Source organism: Microtus ochrogaster, unplaced genomic scaffold (genome assembly GCF_000317375.1).
Source record: "Microtus ochrogaster isolate Prairie Vole_2 unplaced genomic scaffold, MicOch1.0 UNK28, whole genome shotgun sequence".
NCBI classification, from domain to species: Eukaryota; Metazoa; Chordata; class Mammalia; order Rodentia; family Cricetidae; genus Microtus; species Microtus ochrogaster.
This window is the reverse complement of record NW_004949126.1, coordinates 353,455-381,406: the sequence shown is the minus strand read 5'-3', so window position 1 is coordinate 381,406 and position 27,952 is coordinate 353,455. Positions and strand designations below refer to the sequence as shown.

Genomic DNA, 27,952 nt, shown 5'->3' with positions numbered 1-27,952 from the left:
AGGAATAAACTTAAAATACATGGTGTCTTAGGATTTTTATTACTGTGAAGAGACACCATGACCAAGGCAACTCATGTAAAGAAAACATTTCATTGGGATGGCTCGCTTACAGTTTCAAAGGTTCAGTCCATTATCAACATGGTGGGGACATGTAGGCAGACATGGTACTGGAGAGGTAGCTATTGAAAGATTGCCTAAAAATATTTTTAATATCTTTGTTATATTCTTTTAATCTAGTGGGCAATCATAGTTTAATTATATATATATATATGTATGTATATATACATACATATATATATATATAAACAGAAATGGAATAATGTGAATATATTTAAAAATATGAGGCTGGAAAGATGGCTTGATGCATAAAGGCAGCTACCTCTAACTCTAACAACCGAAGCTCAGTCCTCTCAAGTCGCAGGTTGGAAGGAAAAAAATCCAAAATCCATAAATTTTCCTCTCACTTCTACATGTGCACTGTGGTGTGCATGCACATGCGTGGGAAAATACACACATGCACACACACAATAAAGACAAATAAATAAAATGTCATAAAAATACTATGTTGGGAGATATTATTTTGAGGTGTGTGACTTTCGTTTATGCTGCACTTGCTTCACTCTGTAAAGCTGTGATTCTTTGCTGATCTAAAACACCTGATGGTCCTAATAAAGAGCTCAATGGCCAATAGTGAGGCAGGAGCAAGGATGGGTAGGGCTGGCAGGCAGAGACTATAAATAGAAGGAGAAATCTAGAAGAAGAGAAGTAGCAAGCAACAAGAGAACGTTTGGAGGAAGATGTCATGAGCCAGCTACCCAGCCACCCAGCCAGCCATGGAGGAAGACTGAAAGTGAAATATACAGAAGTCAGAAAAGGAAAAAGCCCAGAGGCAAAAAGTAGTTAGAATAATTTAGGTTAGAAAAGCTGGAAAGAAACAAGCAAAGCTAAGGCAGGTATTAATAATTAAGAATAAGCCTCCACCTGTGATTTTTTTGGGAGCTGGGGGTTGCTCCCGCAAAAAACCAAAAGAGTAAAACTTCACACAAAATATTAACATGCTATTAGCATAAAATTAATGTAAAACATGTTAACATATATTAGCATAAAATTTGTTAAAGAAATTTTAAACAAATGCAGTTACTAAACAGCATGCAATTTATTTGGAGAGTAATGATGGTGGACAGTATGAATAAAATATAGCAATTTATTCAACTAGAAGCAAAATAATTTCTGATACTTCTGATCAAAATATGGTAGCAAGTTTTACTCCCCTCTATTACTTTGAGAGATGAAAACCATATTTCAACTGTAGTAGCTGATAGTATGAAATGTTTAAAATATCTAATCAAAGCATTTGGATGAGAATAATAGTATCATATATTTAGTAAGATAGAAGAATAAAAAAGAAAGACAGCAATGTGAAGTTTTAATGAGCAATTAATCTCTGGGGTCTTTATTAATCTTTACTTATACTTACTCATGACTGTCAAAAGAAAGAGACATTTGCTAAAACTGCCTTTAGAACTTACATTTACTAAACAATATATAAGACTTCAAATTTTTGCTATACTGCAAGAAGGACATAATGTTTGTCCTATCTGTATGTTTACTGTATTTCACAATGCAAAATGTTAACAAGTTTAGTCAGCAGAGTCATATCGTAGCTATGATGGACAGTTTAGTGGCGGGTTAGAGAATTGCTTCATAAAGAACAGAATCCTTCAGGAACCTGAAAATCAGAGTTCCCCTATTTCAGTCAAGCCCTGTTGCCTTCCTTCACTAAGACAGCAAATTTTTCCAACTGTTGTTATGGAAGGTATTTTCTGGAAACAATCTTGCACAGGAGAAATAAAAGGAAATGTATTTCCAAGATTTTAGGATTGTAGTTCGTGTATAGAATAAATAAAAATGAGAGAGCTGCCAGGGGGCACAAATATAAACAGAATTACACAGAAAAAAAGCCTGTTGTTATTTTCTTTTGATGATTTAGATGGAGCATACACATAGACAGGAGATGAACTAGCTACCCATTACGACGCTAGAAGATGCTAGTCTGAACCAATTACAGCTACTTTAAAGGTAGATTCTTGACAGAATCACACTGTGCTTATATAAGAAATTGTATCATTTCCTGTGATTGCTTTAAAACACATTCATATGTATTTATATGCTGTGTTAAAGATAATTTTACAAATCTTCATCATCCGTTGAAGTTTGAGCCCTATTATTTTTAGTCAATGCTTTTTCCTCTGACTAGTGCATTTGGAGGGGACCATGGAGATGCGACTTGATGATCAATAGTGCAGCAATGTGACGAAAATGATGCCTGAAAGATTCTTTGTGTTGAGATGAATTCATTCCCGTTCTTTTTAAATCCAAAACAGTTGACAGTGAAAATAATTTCGCCATTAAATTAGCAAATTTTTGTTTTATTTCACAAGAAATTTCATTATTATCTGAGTTTGAAGTATGCAGATGTTTGTCATTTTGTTATGACAGATTTGGGAATATTAATTTTTCAAGTATTTTATATGATAGTTTAGTTAAGTCTACCCGGGATAGTATTGCAAATTATCCTTGTTAAGTTTAGAAATACAGTATAATAAGAACCATCACACTTTGTTTTAAGTGTTGGCTGCTAGATCATTTTACAGATATTTAGTGGTTCAAGAGCATATTTTTGCCTTTTTTATGTCAGCTAAATTTATTGATTAGTATGACAGATCAAACAAGAATGTACAGCATAATATTTAATTATTATTAAAAACCCAAAGTTAGTATATCTATAATGCTCAGCTTTATTTTCTCATGCCTTATTAACCTAATTGTATGTAATTCCCTCAGTAAGACAGCATTGTTAGATGAAAATGCACAATAATTATAGTTTGTGTAGATTATTTTAGCTTTGAGTTTCTTTTGATTATAATACTGAGGTCTAAACCTAAGCCTTCACTTCTGGGGAAGCACCTGGCATGAAGCCACAGCTCCCCAATTCACCGTTTTCCCTCCACTTTTTCAGTTTGATTGCATCTAAATTTCCTAGGCTAGTCTGCCACTCACTCTGCAGCCTACACTGCATTTGAACCCGTGATCTTCCTGCCTCAGACTCCTGAGTAGTTGGGATGAGAAACCTGTACCTGTAGGACTATCACTTATTATAAATCTTTCTTATGTTTGGGAAAGTGCGTTATTCACTTGAGAAGGAAATTTAGTAGGATACACAAGAGTACGGTACATGTAGACCATAAGCATGGAGAATAATGAAATATCAAGGTATATACTAGTATGCATATGGTGGCTTTGTTGAGTAGTGGAAATAAATAATCTGGTAGAGTTTTAATTTTAAATGGAACTCTAACACTATAGTGTTGAATTAGAAAAATCCAATCTTATTTTTAATGCTTTTTTTGTTCTTTAATAGTTTCTAGATAGACATTATTATCTATAGTTGATAGTAATTTAGTCATTCCACTTAGTTCATTTTTTAAAATCTCATTATATCAAATTAAGTTGTCAATTCCCGCTAATGTAATTACAAATTAATCAGGTGTGAAACTTGTTACAAAGTAGAGAGACTTACCATAGTTGTTTCTGCAATGGAGCCAAAGCTGTTTATGAATATGTTGCATGTTACATTAACTGGAGGCCCTGGAAAAAGAGAAGAATATTATAGAGGCTGATGGATGCCTACCTAAAATATGTCCAAGTCATTCTGTGCTTTTCATTATTGTAAAATTTGTATGTGCACAGATGCACATTTCTGCACTTAGTGAAAACTCTCAAGGTTGGTATGATGTCCTTCGAACTAAATACTGTGTCATATATAAAAATGTATTCTAGTGAATATAAAGACTGCATGTTGTGGAGGTCTATTTTCATGCCCTAGAAAGACCAAATGCAACCAATCCTGGTTGATCTCTGACTTTGTACAGGCAAGAAGGAAAGGAGAAGGCAGAGTAAATATTTTAACCTAGAATTAGCTGATTACTGACTGTCTGATGAGCAAAGTCACATGATGAAGTTAGTCACATGATAAAGACAGTCACATGAGGAAGATAGATAGTCACATGATAAAGATAGTCACATATGAATCACTTTAGAGAAATTCTTCTGTTCTTTTCCTCAGAATATTTTTCTGTCTCTGCATGTCTTCTAAAACTTTGTTGAAAATTGGAAGCATTACATAAGCTATGGTGATACATATCTAGACAATGTGTACACCTTCAGCCCCAAACACGCCTTTACCGCCAATTCACAGTTTTTATTGCTTTTAGATTTTATTCTTTGTTGGTGAGCAATTTACAGTGATTTCTAGTCACTGATTTTTCTTTTTTTCTGTGAGCTTTAAGGTCAGAATGGCTGGAGAGTGGTTTCTTGAGTTTCTTGAGCCTGTAATTATGTACTCAGTCAGGGAGTTTCATTTTCTTTGAGGAACAGCTTCTATGCTCGGGAAGATATTACTCTCTATCTTACCTTTCTGTTCCTAGCACAGGGCCCAGACTCTGTCAGAACGGTCTTCTCTTCAGTCTCCTCTGGGTGTACACATAGCCCTCCGCCCTGTATAACTTCCACAGTTGTCAGAACACAGGAGAGCTTTTCCAAGTTTCATAAGCTTCTCATACCTCAGGTTTGTTTAGTATACTGAACAGACTCTTACTTGCAGTTGGGAACAATAGAGAGCAAATCCAGCTTCTGATTGTTTTCAACAGATGTCCAGAGAACCATGACTTTCCCCAAATATGGTCTAAGACAAGGAATTATTGTCTTATGTCATGACAGTATGGACAGGCCACACAGTGACAACCCTCTCTGGATATCCTATCTAAAGAGCGACCAGCGCTGCCTGTTCTCATAGAAGCTGCTGCAATGATGCCTTTCAGACTACTAGAAACCTGGGCATGAAACCAAGTTTTAATACATTCTGGTGTTAAAGAATTCCATCAATTTTCTTGAATAAACACTTCTCAGACTGTTACGAGCATGTGCTTTATATTTAGGATTCTAAAAGCTAATTTTGATGATTCTGCCAATGTTTTATTGAAAGAGAAGATTCCTTGCTTAACCATTATCCAGTCCCTTTTCAATGTCTGATTGCAGTCACCATAATGTCAAGGAATTTTATTATTATTAGGTTCAATTACTCACTTCCTCACCAAATTTCTAAAGCCTGTGCAGAGCAAATGGAAGATTCACAGAGAGACAGTGATGTACCAGAGCTAGATCTGGGATCAGTTAACTCTTAACTTCTTACCAAGTACAAGATATTATTTACTCCAAAATAATCCAGGAGTGGGCAATATTCTACCATTTGTTCATCAAGATATCCAAGTTATCAAATGCCATGGAAGACATTTAGGTGCTATAAGTAGCATGGTCAGGTCAAATTTTAAAAATCATATTTTCTTACTCTATGTTCTTTCCCCTAATATTCTTTACATAATATTCTACAAACATTCAATTATCTGGCCCCAAGTTTTGTAATTAGCTGATAATTACGTAAATGAAACATTTTGTTGTATAGGTTAAATTTCTCTGCTTTAAAATTTATTTAAATTAATCATATAAAAATATACAAGCTAACATATGAGAATAATTTATTTTATTTCCTTAGTTAATACATAAGAGCAAATTTATTTTCAAGTTTAGTATAGGAAAATAGCCTCGAGGCCTATCTTTATCTTTCTTTTTATAGAAAAATAATCATTAACTCTTTAAACAGATTTGTTGGAAACTTGGGGGATGACTGTGTGGGTAAAAGTATGTGCTATGCAAAGATAAGGACCTGAGTTCCAATCCTAAGTACCCAAATAAAATCATCTAGACATACATGTATGTACCTGCAGCCCCAACATTGATGGGTGGAGACTAGTGGGTTTCAAGAACTCTCTGGTCATTATAGCCTAAACAGCTAACTCTCAGTTCAGTGAGCGACTTTCTCTCAAGGCAATAAAGAACAAAATCATATAGAGAGGCACTTAATACCCACTTCTGATTCCTACATTTGAGCATATGTCATGTACATCTGCATACAACACACACACACACACACACACACACACACACCAACAATAAGAACAGAAAGGAGAGAGATTCTTTGTGTATTTATCTAAAGTTATCTAAATGAGGTAATTAATGGTGTAGGTATATGTTCTGATGCTCACACAGAAGCTAAAGACTAAATCTTCTCTTCATACCCCAAACACAAAAATGTTTTTGATATCTTATTACCTGCACAGATTTAAATTATCATTTTATGTCATATTCATTTTCTAAAATTATTGTAGCAATGAAAATATTCTCCAAGTATCTTATTAACTTATACACATGTTCTGAGCGTGGAATCACCACCCCTAGTTGATCAGGGGTTTGAATATAAAGGTTTATGTATGGCATAAGGGAACAAATTTGTATTCACAGAAGAGCAATGTTCAGAGGAAAAGTAGGTCAGAATTAGGTCAATTTACAAAGAGTTGGGAAAACAAAGGAAGCCAGAAAAATACCTAATTTAATTTCATTTTTTATAGATCCTTTTTTTCGAAATTGATAATTGTATTGTTTTCCACATAGCTTCCTCCATGTATGTCATAACCACAGGGTCTGACATATCTAGATTATCCATCTGTCTATGTATGCAACTCTTTAGATACTATAGCAGTTTCATTTCCCTTCGTCCTATAACCCAATATATTTTTTCTTATAACATGGCAGACAACCTTTTAAAGTGTGTGTGCTGCCAACAGTGCACTGAGAAATGTTCCCACTGCCTTGTTTCATGGGATGCTCTTCCATGGTGCCCATTTCTTCTTTGGAGGTTCCTTTCTTCATTTTAATTGAAGATCTCTTCTGTTAACTTTTGATGGAGTACATAAGACTCTTATGCCTTAAAGCTCCCTTCCCTACAGATGCATTTTTTTGTATTGCTCTCATTCTTAATATGTAGTTAGGCTTTCTTATAAAAATTGAAAGTGGGAATACTGTTTTGCTTGTAAATTTTGAAGTTCCTCCTCACTTCCCAACACTGCTGTAGAAAATTACAAGATAATGATTCGTGACCTTTGCGAATGACCTAACGTTCTTTCTAAAATAGTGTCAGCAAGGGGACCAATGCCATATTCATGACTTGTGCATGTTCACACTGTTACAATAATTTTAGATAGCAAATGTGGCATAAATCCAACATTCTAACTATGTGAAGGTAATATGATTTAAAAATAATTTTGTGTTTGGGGCATGGGTGGATGCATAAAAATGATTCAATCTTTATCCTCTGTGTGAGTATAAAAACACATGCCTACAACATTAAATTTTTGTTTCTGAAACCCACACCAATTGAAGGCTAAGCTTTGGAGCCCAGTCGTATTGAGTACATCTATGAAACACTCTCGTACCTTTGGCTCGGGAAACATGCCAAAGAGAAGTTTGAGAGACTGCAAGAGTCAAACACTCAGTGCATTTGCTGTGACGTCATGATTGCTAGCAATAGCAGAAGCAACATACAAAAGTCTCACCCCCATGACTCTCCAAATGTGAACTGACTAAACAGGCATTAATGGAATCCCAAGGCAGATAGGAAAAGTTTCATGAATTCTCGACCCTACACAAAAAATAATAAGCAATGTGTAAAGCTGTTAGTGGGAGAGTCATCTCCAGGGAAAAGAACAGTAAATGGCTCTCCAGTGTTAAGTGGTCAGCCTGGAAAATATACACCCAATTAATAATATGATCGAAGAGTTTGTATTTAGGAATATATTTAGGAATATTTATGTTTATATACATATATGGATGCGATTCAATTACTCAATAAAAACATAAATTTGAAGAGCGTGAATGGTGTATGGTAGGAAGGGTTCAGAGGAGGAAAGGAAAACGAGAAATACTTTAATAATATTATAATCTCAAACATAAAATTGAAAATAGAAAAATCAAACAAATGAGCAAAAAAATATCTTATTGAGATAAATTGAGGTAAATACTCATAGAACCTGTGGTTAGAAAACACACAGAGACAGCTGACCAGAGCTAGTGGGAGCTCTCTGGCTGGACTGACAGCTGGGGTCCCTGCATAGGACCCAACTAAGCCCTCTGACTGTGGGTCATTTCTGAAGCTTGGCCAGTTTGTGGGGCCACTAGCAGTGGAACCAGGATTTATCCTTAGTTCACGAACTGGCTTTTTGGAGATCATTCCCTAGGGAGGGACACCTTGCTCAGCTATGATACAGAAGGGAGGGGCTTGATCCTGCCTCAATTTGATATGCTTGACTTTGTTGACTCCTCATTGGAGGCCTTACCCTTTCTGAGGAGTGGAGGGGGGTAAAGGGTGGAAGGAAAACAGTGTTGGGGGGAGGGAGGAGGGGACAGATGAGAAACTGTTTGGTACATAAATGAAAATAAAAACTTTTCAATAAAGGAAGAGAATAGGAAATTTACTCCACCATTTCTTTATATTTCATCAAAAGGAAAGTGTGACGTCACAGTCAAGTATTAGAGGTAAATTTTTCCTTCACTCTATGCAAGTCTAAAGTGAGGGCTTCTGAACATACACACAGGTGGATGGTATCCTTAAAATTTGGAAGGAGCATTTGGCATTTCCAGGCTCCTAAGATGTGATTCTACCTAACAGTAAAACACTGCTATTTTCTCTGGCTAATTAAAGCAGGAATACAGGTCTCAGGGTCAGTCTTCACTTTCAGACTAATTATGTCATACCTTCTTGATTTTCCCTTAAACAGAAAAACACGAATTCGCTAGTGTTGATTTCATTCACTTTAAAATAAAATGCAGATGGAGATGCAAAATAAGATGCAGATACCAGTACTCTGGGGACCACAGCCTGGGGAGCTGTAAAAGGACTCAGGGCCCCATTCATTTGTTAAAATTGAGATAAAGAAAACAGAAGGAGGTGACTTGTTATCCTTGTTTTTATCTAGAAGGGCCTTTGCTGTAAAACTTTGATTTGCACTAGGCATAGAATAAATGGTAATTTAATTGTTTCTCTAATTAATTTTCATAGAAGCTTTTACGTGTGATTTTAATTCAAAAAAGTATGAATAGTAGCAGAGGAAATAAAATTAGGACAAAATAATTTAAAAATTTCAACTCTAAAGCATTTTTTTTTAATGAACAAATGTCTCAGGGCACATCTTCATTATCCCACAAAGGTTTAAAGAGTAAATATCATATTACGAGGAGAAACCACTGAAATCGTTGGATTTTTTTCCCCTAAAATATGGTAATGCCACTCTCTGTTGAACAGATATTTGAATATAAAGGTCAAAGAATGTCCTGAGCAAACTAACATGCTTCTACAAAAGAGCAAGGACAAAAGGAAAGATCGCCAGTTAAGCTCCACAAATGGCAGCCCGTGCCACTCTATGATGTCACCAACAAGATGCAGAAGGCCATTAACAAAGTAAATAGTCATTTTCAAATTTAATGTGAAAATAAAGAAACTTCTGGTGGTCTCGGCTCTAAACTTCATACTTTGTCTTGTCAGATATATTTTTTGCCTGTGTATAAGCCACACAAAAGCTATTTGATATTCAATCAATTAGTTAAGAGTTTATGCATTCTTCCCTATGCAAGAAAGGACAATGAATTCAGGCATCAAATTCTAAATACGTTTTTAAAAAGTATAACACATACTCATTCAAAAGACATGTGCATATGTAAATAATATGTTTATATCATTTTGAAATATTAAAATAAACATCAATTTGGTTATAAAGGTCAATGTTTTAGATCTAGGACTCTTGTTATGTCAAAGTTTTTGTTATATACTTCATGATCCTCTTCGGGCCTTTATAGATGCTTGATAATGTGACTGTAGGAGTGTGTGGATCAAATTTTGTCATTTTCATTTCCAAAAGGTGCCTTTAGGTTCTCCCAGTAACATTCATGAGCATGAATTATAGATGCTTGAAGCCATCCATTGCCTGTTTCATCTTACAAACGATATTGAGACCAAGTGAGGTGGTTGCTTCTCTTTCCTTGATGGAAGACGTGGTGTAGAGCTTAATAAAAGCAGCAATGTGGTGAATCTTTAAAAGAAAGAAAGGAAGAAAGAAAGAAAGAAAGAAAGAAAGAAAGAAAGAAAGAAAGAAAGAAAGATCATCTTGACACAAGCTAGAGACACCCTGAAAAGGGAAACCTCAACTGAAAAATTGCCTCTATCAGATGGGCCTATGATTATTATGCCCAAATCTGCGAAGCCCCCCAAAAGCCAACAAGGAGACTGAGTAAAAGCAAAGAGCCTTTATTTTATGCAAGTTTGCAACCTTGGTCTCTCCGCATGTCCAACAGAGTGGAATAAATGGAGAGTCCCAAACTCAATTAGAGTTGGGGTTTTATAGTAGTAAAGGTGGGGGTGAGAGGTTTCTGAGGTTTAGGACAATTGGCTGACTTTTGTCTAGGGTGTCCTGGTAAGTATGTGCTGGCAGGTGATTCCATCTACAGCGGTTGGAATGTTAGGCATTTCCTTTGGATGTTTTATTCTTGGGTAGTGCCCAGTTAATCTTAGTTTGTGGTCCTTCCTGCAATCAGGTGTTGCTTCAGGGTAAACTACTGAGACTCAGGCCTCCATTAAACTTATCGATGGCTGAGTCTTACCCTGGCAGGTGATAATGGTTGGAAGTAAAGAACTTCCTTTGGATAATTTGTTCATATTTAGCTTATCATGGCTGGCTCCTACAGGAGTAAGTCTTTGGCAAATTTTTTTTTAAATTAATGATTGATATGGGAAGATCAATTGTAGATGATGCCAACCCTGGACAGGTGTCCTATGTTACATAAAAAAGCAAGCTGAACAAGCCAGTAAATAAGCATTATTCCTGCATTTTCTCTGCTCTGGTTTCTGTCGCCAAGTTCCTGCCTTGGCTTCCCTTTGTTTTGAACTGTCGTCTCTATGCCGTGACCTCTCTCATTCGCACATTGTTTTAATTCTTGATATTTCATCAAAGCAAACTAAAATAACTAGAACGAGGATGTATCCTTACACTGTTGTGGAATCCCTAATTTTACTGAGTAATGAAAGATTGGGAGGGTGGGATTTAGGAGATTTTTGTAATGGCATGAGAGTAATAAGGAATGGGCCCCGCTGAGGACAGTGAGCATGGAGAGAGAATCAAAGAATGACATAAATACAGCACGGTCATGCTTTAAAGAAACTATGTTCTACCCATAAGACTGGAACAGGACAGAGGAGCCAGCAATTTTGGAGTTTCTTTTTTATCTTAAGTATCTTTAGAAACTTTTATGGAGTATGAAACTCTGAGAAGATGGTAAATCTACTTGCTATCACTGGCGGCACCTGTTTAACAGCCCTTGGCCAATCTGTTACTTCTCCGTGCCAATGCGAAAGCTGTTATATCCATCCAATACACCCCTATGTTTAGCAACAGAGCAAATAACTGCTACAGCATCCATATGGCCAACTGTGCTTCTAAATTGTTCATTACAGTCCATATCCTTGGCCTGAAAAGCAAATGACAGTAGTTGCAGATGTTTTCAGCGGCAATCTCTCTTTTAAATGTCCCTTAAAGACATAGAACATGGCTTTTAAGTTTAGAGATGAAGGAAAAGCAGAATATCAAAGTGCAATTCAGGCACTTGGTGGAGATGTTGTTTTTAATCACAGTGGAGAAAGTGTTCATTAGGCCAATGTAGAGCAAACAATCAAACAACTCAAATTTTCATAAGAATGACTCTAAGGAATTTGTAACAGAATTCTGTACCAAAGCTTTACCCTTCTTAAAGACAGTATAATTGAAGATGAAAAATAACCCAACCTTGAGATTTGTTTTTATTTTAGCTAAATGAATATACATGTTGCTTGGGAGAACTCTCCTTTTTCTTAAATGAGCAAAATATTCTTGATGACTATAAATATAGATTTATAATTTGTGCTTTAGGAATAAAAATAGAAATCCATTTATTCTATTCACAGAAATGCAGTTCCAATTTTTTTTCAGATGGCTGTTGTAAGATAGGTTTATGTGCCGGCGGTCTCTAGAGTTTTGCAGGAGAGAAGCATTTCTGTAGGGAAAGGCTACACGACATGGCATGTTAGGTAGAGATCAAGTGGGAAGTGCATTATACAGAGAGAAATATGATGAGGTATAAGATCCGGGAAAGAACAAGGAGTGTGTGCTTTTCTGTCCCTAACCCATAGACATGGAGTTGTAAGGACAGTCTTCTCAGGAGGATACACAAAGAACTATTTCAGACTGCAACCAATGTGGGGAACAAACAAAACAAAGTAGCACCAGAGATTCGTTACACTTTGATCAAATAAATAATTGTATGGAGGGTAATGGGAGCCAAGTTCCTGCTCTTCGATGAGAAAATATGAAAACTGAGAAACCGATATAAACTTTATAGGCCTGTAAATATCAGTGTAGAACCAAGGTCTTCAGTGATCACTTAAGGAAGTAAATACAAAAATATCTGCAAACATATATGTACGTAATGTTTGTGTATATGTGGTTAGATATATCTCCTATATGTAGATATATCTTCATGGGTAACAATGTGAAAGTTATCAGTAATGATAAGTACCAATATGACCTATGTTTGGTAATATGCAACCTATAATAATACAGCCAAAATAAACATATACAGCCAAGATAAACTATAAACAAAATACAGTTGAGGAAATACTTGACAAATGAGAGGTAAGTTATATTCTTCTAAGTAACTGAAAAAAAATACATTCATGCTAAGGTATTTTTAGATATCTGTTAGTTTTCTAATTAGAGAGAAAGAAAGGGGTATGGATTTGAGCAAGTGGGGAGATTGGGAGGACATGGGAACATTTGAGAGAGTGGAAACTAATGAGAATATAGTGGATGAAAAACATACTTTTAATTAAAAAAATGAAGAGATGTTTCAGACAGTGATTGTAAACTGGATAGCACTATTAAGGAATCATTATTATTTAAATAGTTGATGAAGTATAATTGGGAAATTGGAAGTTAGATGAAAGTGGTATCCTCATGCTAAGTTGCTAGTTATAGTGGTTATCAAAGCTAATGGTCTTGCTTCTAGTAACGGATTTAGTGTCTTGGTTTCAGATCACTAACTTGCAGTGAAGTAGATTAATTTTAAAAGGTGGGTTTTTATTATACTTGTTATTTTGATTATTTGAGAATGTTTTCAACTTAAAAGTTAGATAATTACTATATAAATAGTAATTTAAAGGTAAGTCAATGGACTGCAAGGAGCCAATCCCAATCAATATATCTGTATCACAGCTCCTCCATCTAGGAATCAGGGACTATCATAGAAGAAAGGATGAAAGGATGAAAATATCTTAAATATTTTAAGACCCAGAGGATCAACACATCATCTGAAGGAACAGTTTTTCCTAGAATGTTAATGGAAATGATAATGTTAAGGGGAATGTCTTGCTGCCTCACCTCTATGCAAAGAACTAGAGGAAATGAACAACTGTTGGGAGGAGAATCAACTCTCCCTGGAGAGAACATGCTCTTTGGTTGTCAAATGGAGAGTGGTAGGCCCTGGAACATATATACACAATCAACAGTAACAGACTCCATAGAATGTATTTATATATTTGTGCATATCTACATGAAACAAGAGTAATTTAGATATTTGTGTGTTTACACATATCTATCTGCAACAGAGTAATGAAAAAAGAGGCTATCTAGGTGAGACTTTGGGGGCTTCGGAGTGATTAGAGTGGGGGTAACTGTGAGGGGCTGGAAAGATAAAAGGTAACCCAAAAGTGACTCTACTTCAATTAAAACATAGTTTAAAAAATTAAAGTAGAAGAAAACTATAATATACTTTGACCATGTAGACATATATAAACAGTTTTTATTGTCTAGAGATAATTGTATTGCCAAATAAAAGTGAGAATTAATTAATGTATCGAAGAAGATGTGAGGACGTTCATAATTAGTTTAATGGCATAAAAAGTGAAAGATTTTAAAGACAGCTGACAGATGAGATAAAGTATTATATCAATACAAATGAAGACTGAGTGGAGTAGGACTGAGTAAAAGGACCAGAGAATCATTCTCCTTGCTCATTTCCTGTGAAACAAGATTGTGCTTAGTTGGCATTAAGGCAGTTTGAAACATTGTAAATAACTTTGTTGACAATTGGGACAAACATGATACTTTTCGGTACCTCCAGACAAAAGCCTTGTGCATCAGGAACATCCCATGTTACTGTGGAAGTGTACTGAAACGATGTGAGTAAGGGAAGGAGGCTTTGTTTGGCTCACAGTTTCAGGGTATACAGTCCTTGACAGCAAGGAAAGCTTGGGTTGGACCCGCTTGGTCCAGGTAGCAGAAATTTAAGGCATGGTTTCCTCACAAATCTTCAACAAAGCAGAGAGCTCAGGTCAGGCTAAATTGTTCAATTCCAGCAACCCTGCCTCCAGCTAGACATTACTAGCTAGAAGGTGTAGCACATCCCATAAGCTGGAGACCAAGTGCTCAAACACCTGTGTCTGTAAGGGGTATTTCTCAGCCAAGACATTGTATGCAACAAAACTCAACAAAGAACACCAAGCACAGGTTCAGCTCAGAAAGCCTTTCCTTTCCAATTTCATTTTCAAGAGAGAAAATATTAAAAATGACAGAGTGAAAGGGGAGAAATACTAAAGTTGCAACGATGCCCACAGCAATCAATTTGATTGTTCTGAGATAAGTGGCATTTTACCACTCACAAGAAATTTGGTGGTTTGATATGAATAAATAATACTTAAAAATCTGATTTTTTCTATGCACTTTTAAAATTTGGAATTTTAGTGCAGCAAAACTATACTTATGATGATGTATAAATGATACAAAGATAACATGCTATTTATAAATTTGTATAGCCTGTGAAAACTGTTCAACACAAAGCTAGAGCTCTAGGACAAAGTAGGGGCTCTAGTCCATCAATTATGATAAATTAACTATTTTAATATAAGATGCCAATAGCGAACAAACTATCAGGATGGATGACTATGCATCAAATAACCCATATTCTCTAAAGCATAGACTGTTCTAACAAGTGCCTAAATTTTACAACAAAGGTTTCTAGGCAAACCAGAGCTCAAAAAATATGTTCATTTAATTCCCATCCTGAAAATTAAAAAGGAATTTATTATTTCTTCTGGTTGCTTCTTGTTTATAGAAATAGAAATAAAATCTGAACTACTGATGCTAAGCTTTTGCTCTAGACAGTGGGATAACAGGTAGGCATTAATACATACATACATACATACATACACACACACACACACACACACACACACACACACAAACACTCCTCTAGCAAAAAGCTGATATAAGACATATAGGTATTAGGAAGCCAGGCATGGTGGAAAACACCTATAATACTACATTATTGACACTGAGGCAGGAGAATAGCCATGAGCATGACAGTGGCTTTGGCTATATGGAATACATAGCAAGGCCTCGTCTCAGAAAAACCAAAACCAACCAAACAATAAATAACTATTAAGGAAAGAACAGTGCTGTTTGTCCACACCAGGCACATTATGCTTTCTCTAAACATGAACACGGGCTTTTCTCTTGCAGGCACAGCTCTTATTAATACAGTATTTCAAAGACTATTGGAAATAAGTGCTAGAGTTTCTGGCAGAATCAATTTGAAAACTTCACTTCTTTAAGCACACGACACCCGAGGAAGTACACAGAATCGCTACCTTTGAAGTTAGGCCTGATTCTTGCATCGTACCCTGATGTCCGCCCCATTAGTTTGTCCAGAAAATCCGAAGGGGACATTGGAGCACTGCGAGGTCTTGCACTGTTCGTTTCCTTTGTGGCCACCAAACTGCAGATGAAAAGAAAATGAGAGACTTTACAAACAGAAGTCAGACACTGCTTCCTAGAAGAGTCAAATGTGAAGTAAGAATATCTTTGGCAAGAACACCAAAGGAAACTTAAATACCACACAGTGAACATTATGAGACAAATATTTATGAATTTATGATAAATGCTGATTAATAAAATGTCACATATATTCTTTCATTTGTTAGTGGTGGCTTCATGTTGTATTAAACCTGGAGAGAATCTATTCCAAATTTTTAAGCTTTCAGAATCTGTTTACGCAGACGTGATGTCAGACTGCCATTTTGGCTAAAGGTATCCTTAGTACTTGAGGTATAAAAATATGAAAGTGCAGCTGTGATGTGTAATTTTCACTGCTTCTATTGAGACAAGCCTTTTAGGTTTTGTACATTTTGCTCAGCAGTAACTAAACTACTATAAAATATGTAGATAATATTGTTCTTCATTCAGTTAAAATGCCTCCTCTATTAATAGCAATTTGTTCAATTCATTTATTTCCAGTTGTATACTGTTTCTCTGTTATATACATTTTGTTAACATCTCCCCCCCCATCAGTGATTGAGGTAGTTGCCGGAGCTGTAACATTTGGAAGAACAGGCTCTTAATCTCACCTGGGCAACACAATTGTGCGAACCCTGTTGGTGGATGTGTGGGTGAGCCAGCCCTGAAGTGGTAAGCATGGGAAAACTGTCCCCACTACTTGTTTGTCAGCGATGGTGTGGGTGGAGGAAAGAAACCCCCCTTTTCTCCCTTCTTTCCCTTGCCAGTTGCAGAGCTCAGGAAAGCAGACCTGATCCTCCCTGGTCTTGTTATCAGAGTGTAGGTGACCCAGCCCCAAAGTTTCAAACAAGGGAGCGCTGTCCCCGTTATTCCTCTCACATGTATTGGCACAGGTAGAGGTCAGATGCCCCACCCACCCAATCATTAGTGCATGAGACAGATGGAGGACCTGGTCTTGGGCTCAGAAATGTAGCATTGCTCCAGCCCCTCACCTGGCACAGCACTCGGAAGAGCTGCCCATGTACTTCACTTGGACAACACAGTAGCGCTGGCCCTGATGGTGCAGGTTGGGGAGAGCCCACCCTGAGGACATGTGAGCAGGAGAATTGGACCCACCGCTCCCTCATTGCTGCGAGGGTGACTTAGGTAATGCTGGAGAGCTCACTCAAGTGGTGAGGGCAGGGAAGAACTGGTGAGCTGACCAACCCTGTGGCTGCCTAGGTTCAAGCCAGAGTTGCGACTGGGCTTATGGCAACGTCCACCCCATCTGTGTGATATGCTGGACCGTGTGAAGGGGCCTGACACGCAGAACCAAAGCTGCAGGATCTCCACAACACAAGGCCACAACAGCAGGAATTCCAAGAAAAGTCCTAGTGAGGGCCCAGCATCGTAGGTGTTGTAGTAATTAGAGTCAGTGAATCAGACCAATGATTCTTTTTATTTTATTTTTTTAAAAGAAAAGAACTATATTTTTTTTAGCATACATACCAATCCAAGTTCTCACTCCCTTCCTCCCATTCCCTCCACATACCCTGCTACCCCCCTCCCCATCCATTCCCCAGAGAGGGTAAAGCACATTGCTTTGGGGAAGGTCCAAGGCCCTCCCTACTATATCTAGGCTGAGCAAACTATACATCCAAAGAGAATAGGTTCCCAAAAAGCTGGTGCATGCAGTTTCAATAAATCCTGGTGCTACCGCCAGTGGCCCCTCAGTCTGCCCCAGCCATGCAACTGTCCACTATATTCAGAGGGACTAGTTTGGTCCTATGCTTGTTCCATCCCAGTCCAGCCGGAGTTGGTGAGCTCCCATTAGCTCAGATAGACTGTCAGTGGATGAACCATTTATGCTACCAATGACTCTTTACAATGAACACTCAAACACTTGCAAGTAAAGATATATGGACAAAGGAGTTTTCTGTGTGGCTCACTGTGTCACATGGCAGCTTCCATGATGAAATTTTTTTCTTTTTTCCTTTTTTTATTTTTTGTTTTTCTCTTAAATTTTGTTTCACTGGGGGTGGGGGTTGCAGGGGCAGAGGGTGGACATGAATAGGCAGGAAAATGAATGGGATCAGGATGCATGATGTGAAAAACACACTGGGTAAATAATAAAAGTAGAAAAAAAAAGTTCTAGAATATGTCTGTCAATGTAGAAACACCAACCATAAATTTGATCTGGGAACTTAGCAGTTAAATGGATAGAATCTTTGTTGAGTAAAGGTAGGACTGTATTTGTGTTTTTAGATCCATTTTGAAACAGGGCTTTATTATCCTACCCTGTGTGACAAAGTATTTAGAATTCTCCTACTTCAGTATACTGAGTACCGGGACTACGGACACGGGCACCACGTCTTGCTCAAACTTTTTCTTTTTCATTTCATTGTTCTTTTCTAGAAACCCATAGTGTGACTGAGCTGCTGCCTTCTCATTTACCTAGATTGGGTTGGCTAGTGGAGCATAAATGATTTCTTAATCCTCAAAACTTCAAGAAAGTTAAAGCTGACCTAGAACACACATGGTGTTTGGACATCAAGTTCAAGGTGATATTATTTCGCCTTATATAGATATATATAGATATAGATATATATATATAGATATATAGATATTATAGTCTCTCAGCTCTGCCAAACAGTTCAGAATATTGCCGAACTTTGAACCATTTTTGGTCATCACCTGGTCACACAATGAAATTCTTAAATGTCTTATATTTCTCCTGTGAGAACTTCAGTGCATAGTAACGAAGAGCCTTGGGGCGCCGCCATCGAGTGTGTACCTGTAGATGTAAGTGATGAATCTCTGTTTAGCTCTAAAATGTAATTGCAGGGACAATGAGGATGGTGTCCACGGAAACACCATCTCACTCGAACATTGTCTACGGTCACCTGTACAGTGTTTCCACCTTGTTCTGTGGTCACTGGTCTCTTTCCTACTCAGTGAGTCTCATTCTGCCATCCTCGCTTTTTGTTTTCTGCAAATGAAGCGTTTCCTTCCCTTTTCTATCCACTCTAGATTAGGTTATGATCCTAACTCTAATTACCGTTTCTCAACCTCACTGCCTGTTTCTGTGACCAGGTAGAATTTTCCCTAATATAAAAAACAGCCAAAATAATAAATAAAAAGAGGAAAGCTGATAATTCTTCAATGTTTCTAGAATTTCGCTCTCTAGTTCTGACTGTTCTTATATTATAGGATGCAACATTTGTTCATCCTGTAAGCATATGAACATATGTGTAGAAATACAGTGTTGGAACTTTCATAATTGCACACGGCTGTATCACTTACCTTTGACAAATTCCCTCCATTTAGGTATAAGCATGTCATAACATAATATAAGCTTCCAAATTCTCCTACCAGCTAGTTTAACTGGATAAATCAATAATGTTGTTTTGCACTAAATGAAAAAAAATAAAGAAAAAGATTCATTTTTTTATAAAAAGAGATAAAAACTTTAAAAAACTAGATGACTGAGCTGAAATCCCTCATGTCATCTATGGGTCGAGGACATAAGATAGGTCATATCTGGGTGCAATAAGTTTCTTCCTAGAAGGGAAGGTGAGATAGACCTCATCTGAGGCAGAGAAACCAAGGCCCTGTGAGAGCACGGAAGGTATTGAAGTAGAGTACTATTGCCAAGGCTTATGGACCACAGCCAGAAGCCACCGGAAGCAACCCAAGCCAAGGAAGGAAACCAATAATGAAGACCAAACAGCATCTTGTTTTGGAGTCCATAGCAGTACTGTCACAACTGTTTCTCGGAAGGTGAGGTGGCTCTTAGGTGTGTTTTGTCGTCATTTGCCATGACATCCAGAGAAAGTGGATGCCAGTTCTCAACTAAGTTCTTCAGTTGTTCTATTTTTTCTATCCTAGAATTTCTCTTACTTAGTTCTTTTCTTTTACAATTACTATTTCTCTGATAACATTTTTGGTTTGGTTATATTTTTTTTTTTTTTTTTTTGCAGAGTTTTTTCTTTTTTTTTTAAAAAAAATGTGTTTTAAATAACTAATTTAAAGGTTTAACTAAGAAATCCCTGTGACTGATTCCTTGCCAAGTTTCAATTTGTTAGATTTTGTCTTTGTCTAAGTTATGCTTTTTTTTTTCCTGTTTCTTTATGTATTGCATGATTTTGTAAGGAAAAGTAGACAGTGTGACAGTGCTGGGAATAGTTTCTCTCTACCCCCAGAATTTTTAACTGTATTTTGTAAGGCAAAGTCGGCTTGACTAAACCCACAAAACCTATATTAATCAGCATTTGACACCATAGAGTATCTCCTTATTCGGAATGGAAGTGGTGTTTATAAGTTCTTAGATGAAATCTCTAAGTATTATCGCTGGGAGCTATGTTTGTGAGCCAGATAGAGTGGAGGAGGCCTTCTTAGGCCTTAAGAACTTGTATGGTTGAGATTCTTTGCTGCTAGGCCTGCCACAGAATGGGACTGACAGGGGACTTCAATGCCTGCAATTAAATTTCCTATTTTTCTAAAGACTTGAACTCTGTGTTGGTTCCTTTTTTCTAGATACTATTTTTTGTTAACTTGACATAAAGCTAGACATATTTGGAAAGGGAGAATCATGAGAAAGTCATGTCTCCACAGACTTTCCTATTGGTGAATCTGGGGGTATTTTCTTGTTTAATAAGCAAGCAATGGAACACAAGGCAGTAAACGACACTCTTTCATAGTCTTTCCATCAGTTAATGCCTCTATGTTCCTGCCTCTATGTTCCTGCCTCTATGTTCCTGCCTCTATGTTCCTGCCTCTATGTTCCTGCCTCTATGTCCCTGCCTCTATGTCCCTGCCTCTATGTTCCTGCCTCTATGTTCCTGCCCTTATGTCCCTGCCTCTATGTTCCTGCCTTGAGATCCTGGACTGACTTTTCTGGATGATGACTATAGGTTATAAGATTAAATAATCTTTCTCCCCAAGCTGGTTTTGTTCATGGTGTTTTATCACAACAATAAACAGTTAACTAAAATAATTTCCAAATCAAGGGACCACCAGTGTTGGCTTTCTAAATGGTCTAACCCCTCTTCTTAAATATGGCAACTTCTCTCAGTCTCTTCACAGGCCCTATGTGTGTTTGTCTTCTTTCTCTCTTGAAAATAACCAGCCATTGTAAAGTGACTTTCAATATGACCTTAATGTACCCTAATTCTTCCATTTGTGATTAAAGTTATGTTTTGAGATACTAGGGTCTATTACATCAATATGAATTTTGGAATAACACAATTTGGTATACAACACATGGTATACTCACAACCCCACACATACATGTGACCATAGGTGTCTAGGAGCATACAGAAGTTTTCCAAGTCCCTATGAACATGTGCATCCATTGATTTTCCTTTTAAGAATTAATATGTGTCCATTATTTGTTCTCACTCTTATGTATTGCCTCAGGTACTTGTCAAACTAAAAAAGATATCTATAAATAATTTTGATAAATGTCTCCAGGAAAAAAAGCATTTTCATTTTCAGTGGGTGAGTTACAAGTTACAGTAAATAAAAGGAACTCTGCCAATACATTTTCCCAGAGAACCTTCAAATGTGAAAAATAACAACAGCTCTCTGAGAATGAGGCATTGAAGATTGAAACTCCATTCTGCCCCTTGTGATTGACTGCTCTCACTTTATAGTGTTCCCACAGAGCTCAAGAAGGTGGACTAGGAAGCCAGAAAGCTACAATGTCACAAGTTTCATTCTTCTTACAGAGTTAGATATTTTTAATAATTAAGTTGCTTCCTAGGTTGCTGCAAGCCTCTGATTAACTGCCAGAGTTTTGAAAATGTTGGCTTCCAGTTTTCCCCCAGTATTTGTAGAGAAGAGAGTTGATAGAGGTCCATATGACCATACTTTCACCTCCCATCCCCACAACATATCTCTGAGACCTCTTGTCATATAGTTCTTTTGTTTTGTTTTGCTTTTGAGTTTCTCCCCATTTAACTTGAATTGGCTCACTGCCTAGTGCTTTTTGTTATGTTTAGAGATGTTCCTTGGATTCCTGATCTCTTTAAGACATTTTAACATGAAGGGACATTCAATTTGTCAAAGTTTTTTTTTTTCAGCATCTAATGAGATGATGGTGTTTTTTTCTTTCACTTTGTTTATATGGTGAATTACATTGACAGATTTTCTTTAAGAGATTTATTAATTTCTTCCAATTCTTTTGTTTGTCTTTTTATTCATTTATTTAATGGAATTTTTTGTTTCATATTTAAGGGTCTCTACCATCTTTATAAAGTTATTTTTAAGGTATTTTTTTTCTGCTTCATCTGTGTTGGGATGTTCGGGTCTTCCTGTTGTAGAAACAACACTTTCTGTTGTTTCTGGTGCTGTCATTGCACTTTATGTTGTTGAATGTACTATTTTTTTTTTCACGCATTGAGAACCACATCTGCATCTCTGGGATAAAGCCTACTTGATGGTAGGTGATTTTTTTTTTTAAATGTGTTCTTGGATTCAGTTTGCCAGTATTTTATTAAGTGTTTTTGCATTAAGGTTTGGGAGTGAACTTGTCCTATAATTCTTTCTTTGTTGGGTCTTTGTGTGGTTTGGGTATTAGGGTAACTGTAACCTCATAGAAACAATTTGGCAATGTTCCTTCTCTTTTTATTTTGTGAAATAACTTGAGGAATATTCATATTAGCTCTTCTTTGAAAGTCTGGAATAATTCTGTGTTTAAGCTCTCTAGCCTTGAATTATTTTTGATTGAGAGACATTTAATGACTGCTTCTAATACAGAATGCAGATACATAGCCTGAACTGGCCATCTCCTGTGACCAAGAAAGACTTCAAGTGGAGGGGGTGGGAAACTAATCCAACCTTTGACCTACACTGTGCTCTGCTAATGGGATGTTCTGGGTTAAGGTTGGCCTAGAGATTGAGGAAGTGGCCAACCAATGGCTGGTCTAGCCTAAAGCCCATTGCAGAAGAGTAAGTCCACCCCTGACACTGCCTGAATTACCAGAACCTGCAGGCTAGATGACCCAGAGCATTAGGATAGAAACAAACTTGCCTAAAGGAAAAAAAAAATGTCTGTCAATATATTGATGAGTAATGATATTCATAGATTGGAGACTAGCCCAGTTGTCAGCAGAGAGGTTTCATCCAGGAGCTGAAGGAAATGGATGCAGACCCATAGCCAAACTGTAGGAAGAGCTTAGGGAATCCTGCAGAAGAGGAGGATGAAATACTTGTATGGGCCTGGAGAGATCAAGGTCACCACAAGAAAACCCATATAATCAACTAACCTGGGCTCCCAGGGGTTCACAGAGACTGAATTTATAAGCAGGGAACCTGCATTGGACTGACCTGGGTACTGAGTATAAATGTTCCAGTTGTGTAGATTAGTCCTCTCTTGGGACTCCTAACAGTGGAGCAGTTGTTGTCTGTGACACTTTTACTGGCTTGTAGGACCTTACTCATGTTGGGTTAGTCTTACCTAGACTTAATACGTGCTTAGTCTTATTGCAACTTTCCATGGTTTGTTAATATCTTTGGGAGACCTGTCCTTTCCTGAACTGAAACAGAGGAGGAGTGTATCAAGGGGATAGCAATAGAGGGGTGGGAGTAGAGGGAGGGACTGGGAGGAGAGAAGGGAAGGGAAAACAAAAATTGCAAAGCAAGCTTTGAAGGTTGATAACTATAAAATATGCAAAACTCCTAGGCAAGGATATACCCTATATTTTATTTCCAGTTAATATGACTTGAGTGTTTGTATCTTCCTTCAATTTCTCTGTTGGAATTCTCATTCCAAGCTGATGGTTATAGAATATGAAACTTTGGACAGCTAACTAAATCATGGCAGGAAAGGCATTGCAAGATAAGTTCTAGAGGTTGGTTTAGCACTTCCAAATATCAGGTCACAGTGAGAAGACGGTGACATCTGAACCAGCAGACCTTCACCAGACCCATATTTTTGTAGCTTAATCTTGGACTTTTTAGATTGCAGCACTGTGAGAAATAAGTTTCTGTTGTTTATATGATCTCATTTACCCAAAGTTTATTACCATTTTCTAAATGGGCTAATGTAGAGCCACACAATTGAACAGACGTGCTTGGTTTTATTTTGACAAACCTAATTTTGAGAGAAAAGGATTTTTTTTCTGAAAAAAAAAAACCATTGAATTGTTGTCTATAAAATATCTCTTTTTCCTTCTCTAATAAAATAGTGACTATGCATACAGTTGAGACTGTTTCAACTCTAATTCTTGGTCTTATATGTTCTTAATTTTTTCTGCTTACACAGTAGTATGTGAGCTTAGTACCATATTAACATTAGTTAACAGAAAGTTAGAGTCCTCTAAAAGATCTCATAATAAAACATACATATGGCTCTATATAACTAATCCAAAATGTTCTCTTTTTTAAAATGTCAACATCATCTGTGAATTTAAATTAAAATATACTTATTTAGTTTTTAAAACTCAAGATAGAAATAGGCAATGAGAAAGTTTGCAGGATTAATTTAAGATAGATCTTCTGAAAATAGACTTTATCATCAAGGCCAGTTTTTTTTTTTTTTTTTTTTTTTTTTTTTTTGTTCAAACCTCTCAGTATGCAACGCTAAGATATTTACAGCAAGTTACTATGACTGTGGGCAAATTATCATGATCAGTACTTTTAAAAGAAGCAAACTTGACTCTTTTATTTATGAATCTTCTCAAAAATCTGTGCTAATTAGCTTCCCTCCTACTCTTGGCTGCTGCTCGTTTCTATGATATACCAAGAATCTCACTTACTATTAGTGTGGCCTCAAACACATTCCCTTCAAAGTTTTTATTTCAAAAAGAACTTAAGTACTTTACATATTAATTGTACAAATTAATTGTACAAAGATACAGTAGTTCAGAAAGTCTTTCAATATAATTCTTTGATAATTTTAATATAATATATTTTTTTCATATTCACCCCCAGCTACCCCCCACCACTTTTCATATTTGCCATAAGACTTTGAGTCCCACCTCAACTTTGTGTTTTTCTCTTTTTATGTAAATACTCTATCAAGTCCAGTCAGTTCTGCCCACACACTTATGGGTGTGGAGCCATTTTCTAAGTCTAGTCAGTACACAGGGACCCTTAGAGAAAACTGAGAAACCTGTCTCCTACCTAAAGCTCCTCAGTTAGTTAGGGGGTTCGTGAGTTCCTGTCCTTTCATGATAGAATATTGACTGGCTTGAATTTGTGTGTGTCTTATGCAGGCAACCATAGCTCCTGTGACTTTATGGATGTAGTTAATTCTGCTATGTCTGAGTCACCTCTTCATTCTGGTCTGCCGTGCCCCCAGCTCATATGACCTTTCTATCTTCTCTTCTGAGATAGCCCCAGAACTTTGTGATATAAATGATATAGATATAGATGCTCCATTTGTGAATGAGTATTCCACTGATGCATCCTCTATTCATTTATTATTTGTGTGTTTCTGTTTTAACTATCACCTAATGCTCAAAGAAACTTTTTGGATAAGGTCTGAGAGCTGTACTAACCTATGGATATAGAGATATTAATTTACAAGACTGACTGGTAGTATGTCTATTTGGTAGAATGATATTAGTGGTTTCCCCAATGGAATCTTTTGAATGTTAGAAGAAACCATTCGCTTAATTAATTTAACTGAACACCAAAATTATCAAGAACTTTGAACCATATAACCAGAGATTTTTGGTGAACATTGTCACAATATAAATGCTTTTAAATGACTTTTCATTCAACTCTCAGCTACATTATCTATCCCTGCAAAGTGAATGTTCATTTCATAAGAGGAAATCTGAAATTTATAGTGGGGAAAGGTATTGTAGATGTAAGAAAATTCCTCACATGTGTGAATACACGCCTCAATGCATATATTTTTATGAGCCGATTTGCCAAAGTTGACCTGTGAAGAACAAATGAGTGTTTAGATTCTGAGCAGAAACGTGGAGAGCAAAAGGAAGATAGTTCACTGACCCTTCCAAGCCTCCATTAGCAAGTCTTGTAAGGCTTTCAGTTTTTTTGAATGGAAAGTTCAGTTGTTACTACTTGGCATTGTCTGAATGACAGTAAATCACACCCCACTTTGAAAGATAAGATCCAGATTGAAGAGCTCAGCATACTACCCATTTCTTTATGTCCCAGTGTAGGAAGAACTAAAGAGAACCTTGTCCATCTTACAGTAAGTGACTTTTTGATAATTTTGAACCGAAAATAATACCTTACTGTAGTGAAGACATTATTAGTAAATATTTCAATTTTATTTTTATGTTAGTCATTAACAATCAAAGTATAAAATCATTAAGGTCCAAAGTGGAAGAATACAAACAGGACCATTTTGAATAGTGAAGGCATTATTAGTAAATATTTCATTTTTATTTTTATATTAGTCATTAACAATCAAAGTGCAAAATCATTAAGGTCCAAAGTGGAAGAATATAAACAGGACCATTTTTTAACACCTCTGCAGGACTGTAAATAAATAAAAATTGTTGGACTACAGGGATCTTGGTTCTTGCTTCTGGGCAATGTGTCAATAAAATATAAGTATTGTTTTTAATGATCTCATTTCTCTCTGCAATCTTATTATGTATGGGGAGTTTTATACTGCCAACAGGAATGACAACTGCCTCCAGGTTTCTTAGGCAGAGAAATTTTGTAATGGGTATTATTACCTGTATATTACAGAAAAAGAAGATCACATCTACAAAATGGTTTGCAATGTTCTCTAGACTATTCACACACTAAAACCAGCAGCCTGTATTTTAAATAAAAGAAAACTATCTTTTCCAAAGTACTGGGTAAAAATGGGTAAAAATGTGTGTCTTTTGTTCTTAGCTCATAAAAAAAAAATACCTTGTGCCTTTTCTCTTTTACCAGCTACACATCTTTATAGCATCATTTCTTTCAGTGTTGAGACCATGCTGTTATTTCTCTTCTTAGCAAAAAGAGAGCAGAAACATTTTCTTGAGGAACAAAAATACACAGTGAAAAATGTTCGAGCACACAGAAGGGGATTTGTTCCACCTTGACTAAAGGTCAGAGAGTTCATTCCTAGTCTGGCTCCTTTAGCTCCTTTATGGTGATTGACAGGAGACTTAATTTAAGGTGTGGCTACCAACTGGATGCCTTATCCTAGGGTGTGGTTACTTGGTGTTTTGGGTATTAAGATGGTGATCACTTTGTTCTTGTATAATGTAAAAAAAGTCTTTTGCTTTATTCCCCTCTTTTGGATTGGGGTATTTAAAGATGATAAGAAATAAACACACAGGAGCAGATTCAGTATTCATTGGGTCACCACCCTGACTCTATCCTGTCTCTTTATTTCTTTTGTGTAATTCATGGAAGAAAAGGGGTAGAAGAAAAAGAGGAGAGAGAGAGAAAGAGAGAGACAGAAGGAGAGAAAAAGAGAGAGGAGAGATGGAAGCTGACTCTTCTAGAGGGAGATGGAAAATGAAGAAACTCAGGCTACAAGCAGGAGGGAAAATCTGTGGTATGAGGTCCTGGGCTGCATCTTGTGGCCCGGCTAGCTTAACACCCAAAATAACCACAAAGAAATTGTATTAATTAAATTACTGCCTGGCTCATTAGCTCTAGCCTCTTATTGGCTAACTCTCACATCTTGATTAACGCATTTCTATTAAATCTGCGTATCACCATGTGACTGTGGCTTACCAGCAAGATTCTAACCTACGTCCGTCTCAGGCCGGACATTCATGGTGTCTGCCACACTGCCTTCTTCCTCCCAGAATTCATTTCTGTCTTACCCGCCTACCTGAGTTCCACCCTATCAACTAGGCCAAGGCAGTTTCTTTAATAACCAATGAAAGCAACACAAGTACAGAAGGACCTCCTACACCAAAATCTACCTGACAGTGGACAGGGGTCAGGGAGTGAGTGAGTGTGGCTTGCCTTTTAAAGAGACAAGACAGACCATTACATTCCTATCCCATTTTTATAATAAAAAGGCAGGAAGTAGATAGGTAGATAGATAGATAGATAGATAGATAGATAGATAGGTAGGTAGATAGATAGATAGATAGATAGGTAGGTAGGTAGGTAGGTAGGTAGATAGATAGATAGATAGGTAGGTAGGTAGGTAGGTAGGTAGGTAGATAGATAGATAGATAGATAGATAGATAGATAGATAGATAGATAGATAG

At 36.8% G+C, this 27,952-nt stretch overlaps 1 protein-coding gene across 2 annotated transcripts in view; it reads right to left on the bottom strand.

The window, feature by feature from the left end:
• Glra3 (glycine receptor alpha 3) overlaps positions 1–27,952 on the bottom strand; it is a 132,878-nt gene that overhangs the window by 77,592 nt on the left and 27,334 nt on the right. For both annotated transcript variants that reach the window (XM_005368078.3, XM_005368079.3), the window contains exons 2-3: positions 15,680–15,807; positions 3,581–3,648 (exon numbers count right to left, since the gene is read on the bottom strand). In XM_005368078.3, coding sequence (XP_005368135.1) covers positions 3,581–3,648; positions 15,680–15,807 — 196 coding nt within the window. The remainder of the gene's footprint in view (positions 1–3,580; positions 3,649–15,679; positions 15,808–27,952) is intronic.